General features: G+C 36.5%; 3 protein-coding genes and 1 long non-coding RNA gene across 8 annotated transcripts in view; 1 reads left to right on the top strand and 3 right to left on the bottom strand.

Moving 5' to 3' along the window:
• The window catches only part of LOC118435457, a 4,006-nt gene extending 2,924 nt beyond the window's left edge, over positions 1 to 1,082 (bottom strand). The window contains exon 1 of the long non-coding RNA XR_004834762.1: positions 35 to 1,082. This is a non-coding gene — a long non-coding RNA (uncharacterized LOC118435457). The remainder of the gene's footprint in view (positions 1 to 34) is intronic.
• LOC110849137 (myotubularin-related protein DDB_G0290005) overlaps positions 1 to 2,467 on the bottom strand; it is a 19,781-nt gene extending 17,314 nt beyond the window's left edge. The window contains exon 1 of the mRNA XM_022096512.2: positions 1,125 to 2,467. Within this exon, the coding sequence (XP_021952204.1) occupies positions 1,125 to 1,350 (226 nt within the window). The 5' untranslated portion in view covers positions 1,351 to 2,467. The remainder of the gene's footprint in view (positions 1 to 1,124) is intronic.
• Positions 1 to 14,705, top strand: part of LOC118435456 — an 18,787-nt gene extending 4,082 nt beyond the window's left edge. The window contains exons 1-3 of one of the 4 annotated variants that reach the window (XR_004834761.1): positions 11,962 to 12,304; positions 14,323 to 14,412; positions 14,480 to 14,705. Coding sequence is in view for 3 of the 4 variants with exons in the window: in XM_035851546.1 (XP_035707439.1) it covers positions 14,157 to 14,214; positions 14,323 to 14,412; positions 14,480 to 14,640 (309 nt within the window). In the remaining variant the exon portion in view is untranslated. Of the gene's footprint in view, positions 1 to 11,961; positions 12,305 to 12,464; positions 12,734 to 13,500; positions 14,215 to 14,322; positions 14,413 to 14,479 lie in introns of those variants that run through there. The other 3 variants (XM_035851547.1, XM_035851546.1, XM_035851545.1) reach the window with 3 other exon arrangements.
• LOC110849136 (guanylate cyclase 32E) overlaps positions 4,339 to 14,705 on the bottom strand; it is a 32,655-nt gene continuing 22,288 nt past the window's right edge. The window contains exons 12-32 of one of the 2 annotated variants that reach the window (XM_035851531.1): positions 13,323 to 13,475; positions 12,887 to 13,186; positions 12,351 to 12,529; positions 10,722 to 10,833; positions 10,540 to 10,644; positions 10,378 to 10,449; positions 9,409 to 9,585; positions 8,127 to 8,206; positions 8,004 to 8,044; positions 7,727 to 7,930; positions 7,463 to 7,640; positions 7,241 to 7,381; positions 7,051 to 7,174; positions 6,902 to 6,983; positions 6,810 to 6,825; positions 6,473 to 6,618; positions 6,046 to 6,079; positions 5,822 to 5,978; positions 5,573 to 5,738; positions 5,316 to 5,455; positions 4,339 to 5,242 (exon numbers count right to left, since the gene is read on the bottom strand). In XM_035851531.1, coding sequence (XP_035707424.1) covers positions 5,003 to 5,242; positions 5,316 to 5,455; positions 5,573 to 5,738; positions 5,822 to 5,978; positions 6,046 to 6,079; positions 6,473 to 6,618; positions 6,810 to 6,825; positions 6,902 to 6,983; positions 7,051 to 7,174; positions 7,241 to 7,381; positions 7,463 to 7,640; positions 7,727 to 7,930; positions 8,004 to 8,044; positions 8,127 to 8,206; positions 9,409 to 9,585; positions 10,378 to 10,449; positions 10,540 to 10,644; positions 10,722 to 10,833; positions 12,351 to 12,529; positions 12,887 to 13,186; positions 13,323 to 13,475 — 2,847 coding nt within the window. In that variant the 3' untranslated portion in view covers positions 4,339 to 5,002. Of the gene's footprint in view, positions 5,243 to 5,315; positions 5,456 to 5,572; positions 5,739 to 5,821; positions 5,979 to 6,045; positions 6,080 to 6,472; positions 6,722 to 6,809; positions 6,826 to 6,901; positions 6,984 to 7,050; positions 7,175 to 7,240; positions 7,382 to 7,462; positions 7,641 to 7,726; positions 7,931 to 8,003; positions 8,045 to 8,126; positions 8,207 to 9,408; positions 9,586 to 10,377; positions 10,450 to 10,539; positions 10,645 to 10,721; positions 10,834 to 12,350; positions 12,530 to 12,886; positions 13,187 to 13,322; positions 13,476 to 14,705 lie in introns of those variants that run through there. The other variant, XM_035851532.1, reaches the window with a different exon arrangement.

The raw sequence follows: 14,705 nt of genomic DNA, 5'->3' as shown, positions 1-14,705 counted from the left end.
TGTAAAAAATAGGCAAATTTTGGGGAATACTTACATGCGTACAATTTGAATGTCCTGTTTATTACAAATTCCCAAATATACATTATTCTCTCACGACTTTGAGCAATATTCATTTTTTTTATTCAAATGGACTTGACTTGTCCTGAACTTTGAATTGTCTGGTGTAATATGTGTATCAAGCTTCACGAAACCACAGTTTTTAAGTGCATACGTATGTATCAATTTTAAATTAATGGGTTCAAATTGTAAACTATGTACGAACCAAATTCAGCTCTCACAGTAATCAACGCATGCTTGGTTTTGTAACATATCAAGTAAATATGTAACTTTTTGCTTAGAGTTCAATTTTAAATGCAACAAAGTGCGATAGTTCTGCTCGGTATAATTTAATATGAAAAATTGAAATGGATCGCAAAATGCATACTTGATTTACCTATTTGTGCTAGTCTCCAACCATTCACAAACAAAAATAATATTTACCAATCGAAACGAAAGTGTTATTATAACATTTAGTCCAAAACGTGTGCTCAAACAGTTTTATTACAGATCGAAATGATCAAATAAAAATGAATTTATGCGAAAAAATAGATTTAAAATAAATTTTTCTACTTTTGCCGAACCCATAAGAACTATTATTTTTACAGATTAATTTTTGGAGATCCTTTCCATTTTACTTAAGATGCACATAATTATAATTTTCTTCCATTCCTTTAAAGTCACCACTGATTAGAAGTTTCTTAGCTTATGGCCAAATACCATGTAATTCCTTGTTTGAACATGCTGTGCCAATTCTTTGGAGAATCTTCAAATAAAAAAGAGGCCTCTCAATTAAAGTGGTAAACATGTCGTGCTGAGCAGCGTGATTTTTATAAGAAAGAACCCAAACTGATAACCCCTGGAGGGTTGGTGTGGCACTTTTGACATGACGCGACTATTATCACGTCACAAGTTTTGTGACACAATTTGACACAAAAGTATTCACCTTGACGCGAAATTTTACACTTTGTGTAAAATTGTTTGTTTTCTCATCAGTTAAGCCGTCTACTTATCTATTTACTCACTTCCTTGAACTTTGTTATAAAAAACTGAAAGATTAAACTACTTAAATGGAACTAAATACTTACTTTCAGGGCTATTTGCTCCAGCATTTCGTTTGTTCCGAACTCCAGTTTCATTCCCAAACTGTTCCGGTACAGAAGGCGTGGTAAAGTTGGCAGTGGCATCAGTCACACCAAAATATTCTTGGCGATGATCATGATCATGATCATGATGTCCATTAATTTCCAAAAAGAAATTGGCAGAGATCAACAAGCAAATAGTTAATGTCCAAATGCAAGCAAAGTTCCCCATTTTATAACTTTTTCTATCTTTTAAAAATCAGTCACGGTTTATTTGCACAAAGTGAAATTTCTTGGGTAGATTTATAATGCAAGTTTTTTTTCTTGCTACATTTGATTTCTGTTCAAAGAAACGGAGCCACTCCGTTGCAGTAGAAATACAATGTGCTAAAGTTACAAAATGAATATTATCACAAAGTCGAACGCAACAGATTTATGTAAACGAGTCGGCTTTGTCTACATGCAATTTAATCTGAGATAAAAGTGTCTCGAATAACGAGCACGGCGTTAATATGATGATTCAGGTATTTTAAACTTGACCCTCCATAAACTTTGGCATTAACATTCACTTTTCGAATTTGATTAGAATTTCATCTTTAGGGGAATTGTGGTTAAAAATTTAGATTATTGCAGTTTGACTTTAAAGTTATAACCACGCGATTCTTGTTGCACTTTTTGGATGACATGAAGTCACGAAAATGTTTATGTAAATCGCAAACATTTAACTTGTAATTGTACTCAACCCAATTTTTTATTTGTTACAACTTAATTAATGCGATAGTTGTAACTTAACTAATTTTGGGTACAACTTAATTTACTTAACTTCATCAAATATGAAAATTGTTAATTAACACGTGCGATAAAATTTCAGATTATTATTTATTTAAAGTCTGATATTTTTGATGAGTACTCGAATTTAATTTTTTATTAGATTGTTTTTATAAGGAAAAAACTGGCACAGCGATTTTCCTCAAAACATAAAACTCTCATTGACCACAAAATGATTTAGCGAAAGTCAGACGTGTTTAACTAACTTTATTAAAGTCACTTTTTATCACAGTTCTCTCTTAATTCAATACTGGGTTAATTTTCAGTTTATACGTGTAAACAGGTAAGCGGAGAGGTTCGATAATTTTTTCTTAATACACAGTTTTGCCGAAACTATTTTTAAGATGATTGAAATTTATTTAAAATACGAATTATCAATCAACAATCTATTTTATTTTTCACACAGTGCAGAAAAAGGATCCGAGTTTAGCACAGATTTACGAATTGTATGCAAATTGTGGGACAGGTAGGAAATTAATTTGCGATAGAGAGTTGCCACATCAAGAGCTTTGGAAGGAATGAGATCGGTCGAGTGATTTTTCATATCCTTTTCATTACAAGCCATCCTAGACAAAGAAGACAGCGTTCAATTCAAGGGGTAGAGCAAAAACTTGCCTATTTTGCCGCAGTTTGCGTTTGCACTGGGATAATAATAAGTGCTCAAAGTGAGTCGTGCATGCAGCAATGGTAACGTTGATACATTCGCAAATGGGAAGAGATTACATAGAAATAGGATGAGATTAGCGTTTCATTCTTGAAGATGCTAATAATTTGCTGGTTTTCCAAATTTTCAGAAATGTACAAATTTTTCTAAAAATATAATGTATGACTCGTGAATTTTAGCCATTTTGAGATTAGGGGTTCATTCTTGAAGATGCTTACTGGTTTTCCAAATTTCAGAAATTTAGAATGTTTTTCTAAAAAATAATGTACAACTAGTGAATTTTGGCATTTTAATGTTCATGCTGATTTTGCCAAGTACACATAAATTCAAATACTGGACATTACAAATATTCAGAAACGAAATTTACCCATCATAATCATGGTGTTAAAACTGCAACGCCCTGTCACATGAGATAGTACATAAAGTCGCCGCACAGCTATTATATCATGTATCTTATTGTTCGATAACACTTAACCAGAACCTATCTGCTCACTACATAACTGCATTTTAGTTTAAGGAATGCTATCTGTTTATCGCGTGCAGGTATCGTATGCATGCATATTCCGTGGAGGTAAACCCGTTCACCTTGTCAAGAATTGATCTCCAATCTGCATACTAATTTGAGACCACTGCTTCGATGGAATAGTAATAATAATCCCTATTAGAAAAGCGATTGGAATTTATGAACTTTTTTTGAACAATTGAATGTTGTGATGAATGTGCATTTTTATCGTTCTTTAAGAAAATTAGTTTGTGCAGATATAATTTATTTGTTTATATTTAGATCTGTCCGACTCAAATTTCATCACAGTAGGAGAAATTCCTTGTCATATCATTTTCAGGGATTATCCATGATCTAGATTGATCGCAGGAATGCTGAAAAGTTGCCATTTACGTATGTAAAATTCTACTTTTTTGGGCGTTCACTCCTTTTGTTCGAACCTCTGACTTTGGACATGTCCACGACGATGCGACGTGCTCGTATTTCCTTCCTCTTTTGTGGTCAATCTGTTTTTATTTACAATTTTGATGTGATGGTCGAGATTGATTTTGTTTTATGTGTGAGAGGTGATGATCATTGTGGTCTCTGGGCTTGTTTGGATGGATGGAGGTGAAGTTTTTTTGGAGATTTAAATCGATGCATTGTGAAACCAAGGAAGTAAATCATTCAATCGTGATGGCTGTTCTTGATACTTGATTTGAGATGATGTGATATCATAACAGGGGAAGAATCTGTCCCTACATAAATAAATAAATTATGAATATATTAATGCAATCCATTAAAGAAATGAGATGCATTTTTTAGAATTTTAATTAATTAAGAGGGTTTTTTGTCGATTTTGTCGTTACAAAGTATAAGACTAATGTCAATTAGCTGGGTTTTGCATGATCAAAGTGTTTGATTAATGGTTGGGAGGATCTCCTATTTGTGTGAATGATTAATTGTTCTTTTGTGCAAAGTTATTATTTTTACCTGTTCCATTCTGCTCGTCTGGAATGTATGGTGTTTCTTACTCGAGTTGAAGTGACTTCGTGAAATTGGGGTGGGATTTGGGATAAGTTTCAAGGATAAAAGTGGCTTTAAATAATTTTATGACACTTTAATAATTAGCATGCATATGTAACCTTCGCAATTTATGAGGGAAGGATCTCTAAGAAAACAATGCATTTCAGGTTAGGGCGGACGCAGAATTTTCATGGGCAAGTTATCTCCAAGCACAAATTAAGTTCAATTTTTAAACGATTTTTTATTATATGCACATGTTACACAAGAAATTACGAATAATATTGAATACTTCTACTCTACTACAAATTTACAATTGTTGTATGTAATACATGTATTTCATAATATCCACAAATATTTTTTCAGTGTTTTTTACACAATAGTTTAATTTAACAATTGTACCAGTTTTCATATAATACTTGAATAATCACATTGAGAAGGTACGAACGACCATATATAGTAAATATTACATCAACTTTCACCCACGACAAGGTACATGCTTCACATTTGTTCAAAAACAACGTTACGATAATTAATATCAATATCAATATGTATCTTCTAAAATATATAATTTCCACTATTTCCTACAACAATTTTATCTAACTACATAAGTTTGTAACTACATTTTACTCACAGTATGCATCAGTCGCATAGTAAAATGTGGAATTCGGATTCGGTTTGTTGCATTTTGTAAATAATTAAATATAAAGTTTGAGACATTGAGAGAGAATATTTTTAAATGGTTTGTGTAGAATCAACAAAAATTCATGTCATGAGACACCAAATGCCAAACCAATATTACTTTCTATGCAAAATAGTATGCACCGCTTTCTTTCCGTCTGCTCCATATTTTTCTTGGCAGATCGTTGTTGTTTTGTTGATGGGATTTTAAACAAACTTTGGTTCCTCGTATGGAAAACCTCCCGGTGTTCCCGTGAATGGGTTGGAGGAGGTGTCGATGAAAGTGATTATTGGAGCAGATCGGAACCTATTTGACGGATGAGAGGTTCCAGTTTTCTTGAGTTCCTTAATAATGCTCGCCTTGCATTCTTGAAACACGTTGGAACAGCTCACATACCGTCCTCCGATTCCAATAGTTTTCTTGTTTACGCCTCCGCCAATGTGATCCTGAAGGGAAAATGTGAAGAGAAAGAGTTAAAAAACCATTTTTCAGGTGCATTTTCATGACATTTATTATTACCAGTTTTCCATTGTTGCATTCTGCCAACAACCACGTAGTAGGTTTGAAAAGTCGCATGTTTATGAGTTGGTTTGGCTGATCTCCAACCGCAACGCCGTTCACGTCCAGTGCCAAGCATTTGTTGGGACATATATTTTGCTCTAAAAATAAAGAATAAGTAATGTTGAGCAATATGTCCGCATAATTGCAAATCAAATTGTTTTTGATATCATGGAAAAATGTATATTGCATAATTTGCATACTATAAGATCCATTACCTGGTTCACCCCTCTGACCACTTTCACATTCACAGATGCATTCCGTGCAATTATTGTTGCGTAGAAGGAGATTAGTCGCAGCGGATTCTTCCGCTTCGGTGGAATTCCTCCTGGATTTTGAAGGATCTTCTCCGGTCAACCAATACGTTCGCATTTCTCCTTTACCCTGTAATCCCAAACACATTAGAATCTTCTCATACATATCGTGTAAGCCCTCGGTTCGCACTAATTAATCCGAATCCTACTCGCCTTGATTGGTATAATCCCTCTCTCGGTGTAATAATATCCTCCCAACGCCTCCAATACGTTTTTGGTAACTTCGGAAATGTGGATTTTTAACGCCTCACCGGAACTCTCCATTCTCGATGCGGTATTAACAGTGTCCCCAAACAGACAATAGCGAGGCCTATGTGGTAGACATTAAATAATCAATATTGAGATCCATTCGCAGAAGCAGCAAAGTGGTCACTTACATTTTAAGCCCCACGACGCCAGCAACGACGGGACCTGGAATTAATTTGTTGGATTATTTACTGTATAATGGTGTATGTATAACTGTTGTCTCTGATCTGGATCTTTCGCCTGCATAGTGTGAGGACTTTTTAATTGCTGGATTTATTTGGACAGTGATTGAGATAAAATTAGGATGCAACGGATGTCTAGCCAAACAACGGTGCAACACAAATTAAATTCTCTAGACAAAAAATAAGCCCAAATTGATACAGATAAGAAAGTCATCCTCGATTTAAATGCATACATACGGAATAAAAAGGCGGCGTTAACACCAATATAATTTGGAACATTCGCCTCGGGTGTGATCACCGCATTTATAATGGAAACATAACAAAAGCTCACACTATGGACTGTATCAACTGATAAGCGAATTATTGTGTCTCTCACCAGAGTGGATCCCAATCCTTAGTTTGAGTCGTTCTCCTGGTCGATGCTGTATTTCGAAATTGCGAATGCGATCTAATAAGTGCAAAGACATGGATGCTACTTCGCCAGCGTGTTGATTCCCATTTCGGATTGGTAACCCACTAACCTACATTGTTACATTTAAACAGGAATGAATTAGAAACAACACGTGTGTAGATTCATGATAAAACTTCTCAACGAAACCGTAATTAGAATTCTGTGACGTACCACCTAGAAAAACGGAAAAGAGGAGACAAGTTTAGAAGTGACTTATATAATTTCTATTTATGAGTAATAAAGTATAAATGGTGAAAAACTTACCATATACGCATCACCTATATAATTTAAAAATATATATTATATTATAATACTAATCATATAATATCATATTTTTCAAAAAATTGCACATACCAATCGTCTCAACCTTGTAGACGTCATAATTCGAAATAATTGAGTCAAAGCAGGTGTAAAGATCATTCAGCAATTCAACCACCTGTAAAATAATTTTGCGTAATTGGCTGCTATTTGGCTGTAAAAATGAATAGCAAGTTCTCCTGTACCTGCATGGGCGTACTTTCCGCAGATAATTTCGTAAATCCAACTACGTCAGAGAAGTAAATTGTCACATAGTCAAAACTTTCTGCTTCCACGGGTGCCCCTCTTTTCAGCGACTCTGCCACTGACCTAGATTTTTAGGTATATTTTAATACAAAATTTCTCAATAAGCTGATCAGTGAAGCGCATAATTACTTTGGAAGCATTCGGTGGAGTAAAGCATCAGTCTTGGTTTTTTCTTGGATAAGTTGCGTCGTTCTCTCCTGGACTAAATCTTCCAAGTTGCAAGCGTACTTCTCCATGATAGAGAGCATATTGTCAAAAATGTTGGGCTTTCTGTTGTGAAATTTATGCACAAAAATATTGGTCAAATATCGAATATCATGTAGATAAGCAAGGTTCGATTTAAAGCCTTACAGTCCAGTTTGCATTTCCTTAAGTCGGACGCGTATAAACCTAAAGTCCGGTCGGGACTCGGGATCTTCCTCCCAACACGCCAACATACATTTTAAAACCGTGTCGCTCACATCGAGTTGCTGAGTTGGTGGCCGAAGATACACGTTATCTTTGGGATGACCCACTTTCTCGATTATTTCTGAGAAATTTATGTATAACCGGACGTCTCAAATTATGTGGGTTAATGAACGTACAATAAATCGGGAATCTGGTTCCGTTAATTACCTGAGACTGTCAGCCCGGTTTTTCCCCATGGTCCACCCCTGCCAACCAACTCGTACAGAATTATCCCGAAGGAGTAGACATCACCTTTCTGCGTCCCCCTGGACGTAGAGCTGGACAGATCACGCAACAGTTCCGGGGCTCTCCAGAGTAACTTCCGCTCCTCTCGGATTCTGGAGCCGATATCTCGCCTTACGTCTTGTCCAGCTATGAGTGGCATTGTGGAATTCACTTAATTATTACTGAAATATGCACTAACTAAGGTTTTAATGCTGTATACCTTTGAACTCATTCAAGCCAAAGTCTGAGATTTGTAGGACCCTGCATTTCAAATAAATACGTAGGATGTATTCTGTGTCATTTGAAATTTTGAAACATCACATTTTCAAAGTATGAAATTTACCATCTCGAGTCGACCAAGCAATTAGATGACTTCAGATTCCCGTGTGACATGATTTCACTATCGTGGAGATAAATCATCCCCTGAAATTACAGGAATTGTCTCAATTTGCATAACTAAGCAAATATTTATGCCAGCAAGACGATTCGTTAACGGAAGCAAAACAACACATCTTTGCTACAAACAAACCAACAGCTAATTTAACAGCTAATCTAATTTCCGTAGTACGGTCAGAGTCAAGGATTGTAAGTCGTGTCTATTTGTCAGTCTGAAAACACGCGATAACTTATCGATCGATTTCAAATTCGGTGTATATTTGAGTCAAATGAATTTGATGATAAGCAAAATGGGTTCATTAGGGGGGGGGGAGGGGAGAAGATAGTCGAGTGGGGTAGTTTGCATCAATATTCATAATAATCCGTTTGTTTAATTAAATGCGATCAAATCCAGGCACGGGCTTTACTAAGGAGGAAGGCTTCACTACCTGTCACTCTCAGATTTCAATGCCCTTTGGATATGTTGTTAGGTGAATAAGAACAAGGGGTTTGATTCCAAGGCCACATTAAGCAGCCAAAAACACGAAAAAAGTCATGTTTTCATTTGTTCAAACCCACACCAAAAATCCAATTTTACTCGGATTTTGAAAATTCATATTCCCAGATGGTTGTTTTCTCATATCCAATATTAAACTTTATAATTTTTTGAAGGCATATAAATGTGGCCGTGGAGTCATACCACTTGTGGGTCATTGTTCACTCATGTCGTACAAAGGACATCAAAATCTGAAAGAGGCAAGTAGTAAATCTTTCCTCCTAAGCCGTTTGAAGGCTTTCATTAAGAGACTTTCACTCCGGAATGTAGGTGAAATAACGCATTGTCGTTAATTTCCCCGACTCTCTCTCCTGTTATGCAACAAACAAGTAGATAGAAACCCTTTATTGCGAGTTGTTTAATAATCGGGGCTCTGTCATCATCGGCAAACTTACTTTTCAGCCTTGTCTAAAGAAAACAGCGATGATGAGTTGAGTAAGATTAATTTATTCAACTCCACTCCGACACTCAAACAAACTTTGCCCTCTCTCCGTCTGTATCTGCTTTGTTTGATAGGATTCGTTTGATTTGGCCGTTGTTTGTACTATCCCAGAGTTTACATTTGTTTGTCTCGCAGTGTCCTCAGCCCCAAAAAATGGTCTCTAAGCTAATAGCAAATCAACCTTTGTCATGCTCTCGTCGCACCCTAGTTTCCGCAGCATCGGAGAAATCAAGACAGTCAAGATAAGCAAACCTTAATCAGATCGAATACAAGGGAGGCCAGAAACATCTTGTCCAAATGGAGATCTTCGTTTTGCAGCACATCCTCCAAACTTCCACGGGCCGAGTATGCAGTGAGAATGCAAATATTCGCGTGATCCACACTCGCACCTATAAATGGGATTATGTTTTCGTGCCGAAGTTCACGGATCTAGACGGAAAAAGGAAAGTGCAGAACAAATAGTTTATTGCATGGGACGCGATTCGGAGTATTTATGTTCAATCTCTTCAACTCTGTTGGAGCAAAATCAGAAATCTGGCTCGAATTGCAGGCAGAATAATGCAACAGAATTTCCACGAGCAAATACATATTTTACCAATCCTGCATTCCATCAGTATCGATAAGAAATTGCATATAATTGGAGCACATAGAAATAAATAGTGCCACTTGCGTCATTCGAGATTGAGTTAAATATTTTCAAAATACGTTTACAATTTACTAGTTAAATTTAGAGGTGAAGGTTAATCAGATGTAAAAATCTAATGTTGTTGCGCAAGAAATGAATGTTTTGCGTTTGTTATAAAAATATGTGTATATGAAATCAAATTGCTTGGATGATCTAATAATGCGACAACTTTCAAGTGCTATTTTCAACTGTGTGTGAGTGTGTCTCGCCTACACAAGCAATTGCCCAATCATCGTCTCAATTTATTCTAAATAAATCTTAAAATCACACGAGTTCAAGAAGATGTCTATTAGTGGACACCATTCGTTTGGAAGAAGTGTGAGTGTGGGAGGTAATTGGTGATTATGGGGAATTATTGGATTGATGTGACAAATAAATGCGTCATAATTTTAAAAGTAAGATTAGACAGTCTAGGAAATCTATATTTTTGGACTTTTTGAGATTTTCCAATAGAGTTCAAGGTTTATAAATGCAAATGACAACTACAGAAATACGTATTTAGACAATCAAAAAATTATAATTGACAACCCACTCACCTGTTTTAACTCCTTTCGAATATTCCTCGTGAGATCAATATTTTTCTTGTAAATGGGTTTTATCGCGACGACCTAAATTCCAAATATATAAATAAATTATGTATATGTGACATGTGTATGTAAAATAGGATGAGAATAAATATTTGTATCTCTTGTGCTTACCATCCCTTTGTAGAACCCGATCCTGGTGTAGGCCTTTTTGCAGGCCAGTTCCAATGGGGCATCTGCATCCACGGCAGCTCCCAAAAGTTGACGACACAGGGCAACCTGGTACATGTTAAAAAAATTAGTTTTAACACGAATCTGGGCGATTGGACAATAATAATCTTCAAAATTTTGTATACCGTGCTCTTTGTTCCACTGATTGGCTCGAGTGGACCCATGGGTATGATGATGACATCTTTCATATCAATTTTCCATAGGAGACAAGCGAGTTTTTGTTCGTAGCGGTAATGCCTGAGTGGAAATTCGAAAAAAAACACTAAAAATTTGTACCATGAAATTATTTCTGAGGTAAACACTTATTATTTGGCATCTCTGTCGTATTCAGGAAAATAACCATTTCTTCCTTGTACTTGAACTGTCTTGTTATGCAACTTCAGAAAAAGGTACTCACCAAGCAAATGACATGACACGGCATTGAAAAATGTATCGAATGTCGACTAAAAAGTCATGACGAAAACTTTAGTCATTTCAGAAAGTGGACCATACATATTCCCAAAGGTCCAAACAAGCGGAGCATAGAGAGACAAGTACGCTACTTTTGTTACGCTGATTCGACCATATATATCCCAAAGTTTCTCGTGAATACCACCGTTAGCGGAGAAACAAGTGGTTTCCTTCATGACATGACCATGTGATATCAATCCAAAGAAGTTCATCTCATGCTGCGAAAGTTGTCTCATCTGCTGAATTTTCGGTTATAAAAATAATAAACTTCCGCCTGACATGCAGACCAACTAACCTACTTGTTACTTGTGCATGGACAATCGGATGCAGCAGAAGTACAGTAGAAATAATGTTTCCACATTTGATTTCATACGGAAATATACACATATTTAGTGGCTCGCAATAATAATCTGGCAAGTTTTACCAAAACGGGGCAACATCTTTTTGGGGTCAAGAACTTTTTGTCGCAAATTGTCTATATGTACGTACTTCTCTTTATGTATGCTCTTTAATTTTAGCCCCCCTACAACAATAAATAGAACAGAAAAGAATGATGATAAGCTTAAAGTTTGATTTTGGGTACAGTCTGTGCATCCTAGTGAGCGAGTGAGTTTTCCTCCTCACCACTTACCAGTAATGTAAATGATTTTTGTCACTAAAACTTCTAATTTGCAGCTAATACAAAATGGATTTATTTCATTTTGGTGGCAATGCATTCCTAGTTTGTGCTTTATAATTGCCATGTTGCATAAATTCCATAATAAATTTCAGAGAAAAGTATTAGATTGGAACATGATAACTTCCATGTTCCTGTCCAATACTTTTCTCTGAAATTTATTATGGAATTTATGCAACATGGCAATTATAAAGCACAAACTAGGAATGCATTGCCACCAAAATGAAATAAATCCATTTTGTATTAGCTGCAAATTAGAAGTTTTAGTCGGGATTTTGCTCCCTTTCTGGTTCGCGATGCCCCGTTTTGGGTGTGGGAACGGTCACTCTCAAAATCCAAAGCAACTTTTTACATGCAACTGCCTGTATTGTTTACATGAAAATCAGCTGCTCTCTTCGCCCCGCCCCCCCCTCATTAGCAAAAAATCTCTCGGCACACAAGGAGACGCAACCGTCGTCTCTGTCTTTTAGTTATGAGATTTTTTCAACGTATATGCATTCTTAAAGCGGAGACTAAATTCGACCCTAAACAACTCTTGATTGGATTTTCCAGCTATTTATGAGGGACTTAATTTTCACTCTGGTAAGTACTTAACTGGCAAATATTAACATTCACGTAGTTATCTTACTTGTAGAGTAAGATGACGGCGACCATGAAAATAGACCCGAAAACACAAGAGATCACAACAATCCTCCAGTCCGGTTTGGTGTCACATTTCTCATTGTCGAAACCACATCTCGGCTCTGTCCTCGGGGCGGAACCTCCAACCCATTGAATTGGTCGGGATTCATTGAAATACTGGAAAACCTAGATCAATTCACAAAATACATTGAATGTGATGGTGGGTTAGTTCAGGAGTCAAGAACCACCATCACCACATTGTCCAGCTTGACGCCTAGAAAGAACTATGTAAATGGAAACATGGCTGTGAAAATGAAAGTGGGGAAGAAGCAAATGAGCCACCGGCGGCGTCCATTTATTGGTATTACGTACGCACGTTGAGAAAGGAAAGTAAGCCAATTATTGGAATAACTACTGCGTCTTTCTTGAGAGAAAATGGTGCCAAGGAAAATTCTCGATTTGAACTGAAACGGCTTCATTTTGCATTGCGTCATTGTACTCATTTCTGCTAAATCTTGTTAAAAAAGTCATGCCATCACTCACAGCAATGTCATCCCCACTTCCCGATGGACTGATGGCCTGTTGAAAATATCCCACCGGCTGCATGCTCATGCGGATCGTTACGTTGGTCACGGGGTCCGTATAATTGTAGTAGGAGCTGGTTTGACGTGAGGTGAAACCAGGAGAATGGTGAAGGTTGGACCACGCGGAGAATGCAGGTGGGGGTGACGTTGATTGATTGCTGGGAGGAAGGGGTGTGGTATTATCTTGGTCCTCGAGTAAGGGTAACATTGATATCACGGTGTAATTCCCTTCAGCATCGCCGTTCTCGTCAATTAACACCTGTTGGAAGACGGTGGGGAAATTGAGATAGATATGGTGGTGAACATATGGCAACTACTTATGCATTTGTGTATGTACGTGATTGTGGGTGGAATGGTTAACGAGATGTTACTATTATTTAGTAAGTAGGACTTACATGATAACCCTGTATTGAGCGATAAGGTCGGTTTTTAATATTTTCAAAAATTGCGCTCCCGTTTCGGGGATCTTGTCCTTTGTCCAAGACGTCCCTTAGGGCCTTGGCATAAATCATGACCGCGTCGTACAAATAGGCTGCCTCGACAGGGACCTGCAAGTAAGTACCAAAAATAATTAAGGCTTCAGCACCCACGTCATTCATCTACACGGAATTTACCCACAAACAACACACGTGTCATTTTATACCTACATAACTAACAAGCTATTCTCCATTCATCATATGTATGAAATCAATTCGTAGGAAGGAAACCTTCAAAAAATATTCTGGAAGGTGTTTTCTCAAAAAGTTTGCAAAAGTCTGGAAAAATATGACAGTCGTCGGACGAAATTTCTTGGAATTTGAAATCGATCATAATTGTTGGCTATGTCCTCATTCTGTCGCTTGCTTTTGTTAGAAATCTTCTCATTTTCTCCATCAACTGGTACATACTTGCATACTTTCTGATATTACTAATACAATTTTGTTGGAAATTAGCATGACATTGAAACACACGGGTTTAAATATTTTCTGACAAAACAATGACAACTTTCGATTACTTAGGTTATGCAATTTCGACCATTGAATTTCTTTACGTACTCCATTGTTTAATTGAAAAAACTGATTACAGTGAATTGTTCAAACTACATTCAGTTTTCCATTTCAATTAGGAAATTATGCAATAATTGACAAATCACGAAAACTTATAAATTGCTGAATCAGTGACAAGATCAGAGAGTTTTTGCACTGACAACGAATCATCTCAATATACAACAAACACTTATAGAAATTAACATGAAGTCCAAAACGACGATAGCTTTAATTGGGGTGATATGCTATGTCATCCTATCAGGTATTTTTTACTTAAGTGGATTTTATGCCAATCATTTAACTTGTATGTAAATACTTAATAAAATAGAAATTGGCAAGATTTATAATAATTTTGCATTAATTCTTCCAGTGCAAGGAGCCCCTGTTCATAGTCGATCGAAACGATTTGTTCCAAATTGGTTGCCCACCGATCCAAGATGGTCAGCATTACAAGCTGGTGGTACGCACATACATATAATAAACTATAGAATTGTTTTATGCATTCCTACACTTTTCTCGTGTTTTAGAATTGAGTGACGACTACATATCTGGAGAAATTGGTGACTACGGAATGCTCGAAATGGAGGACTATGGCCATGCCGATGATTACGACAGTGACAGTGACGAATACGAATACGATTTTGCCCCTGAGGATTTTGATTATCAAGAATATGACGAATACGAATAATTTCCGTTGTTTCCGTAATTTTAAAACGTTCTTGTGGTGCCTAATAAAATGAGATTTTTCAGAGA

Source organism: Folsomia candida, unplaced genomic scaffold (genome assembly GCF_002217175.1).
Source record: "Folsomia candida strain VU population unplaced genomic scaffold, ASM221717v1 Fcan01_Sc004, whole genome shotgun sequence".
Classification (NCBI taxonomy): Eukaryota; Metazoa; Arthropoda; class Collembola; order Entomobryomorpha; family Isotomidae; genus Folsomia; species Folsomia candida.
Note: the sequence above shows the minus strand (reverse complement) of the source record. Positions and strands in the feature narration are given on the sequence as shown.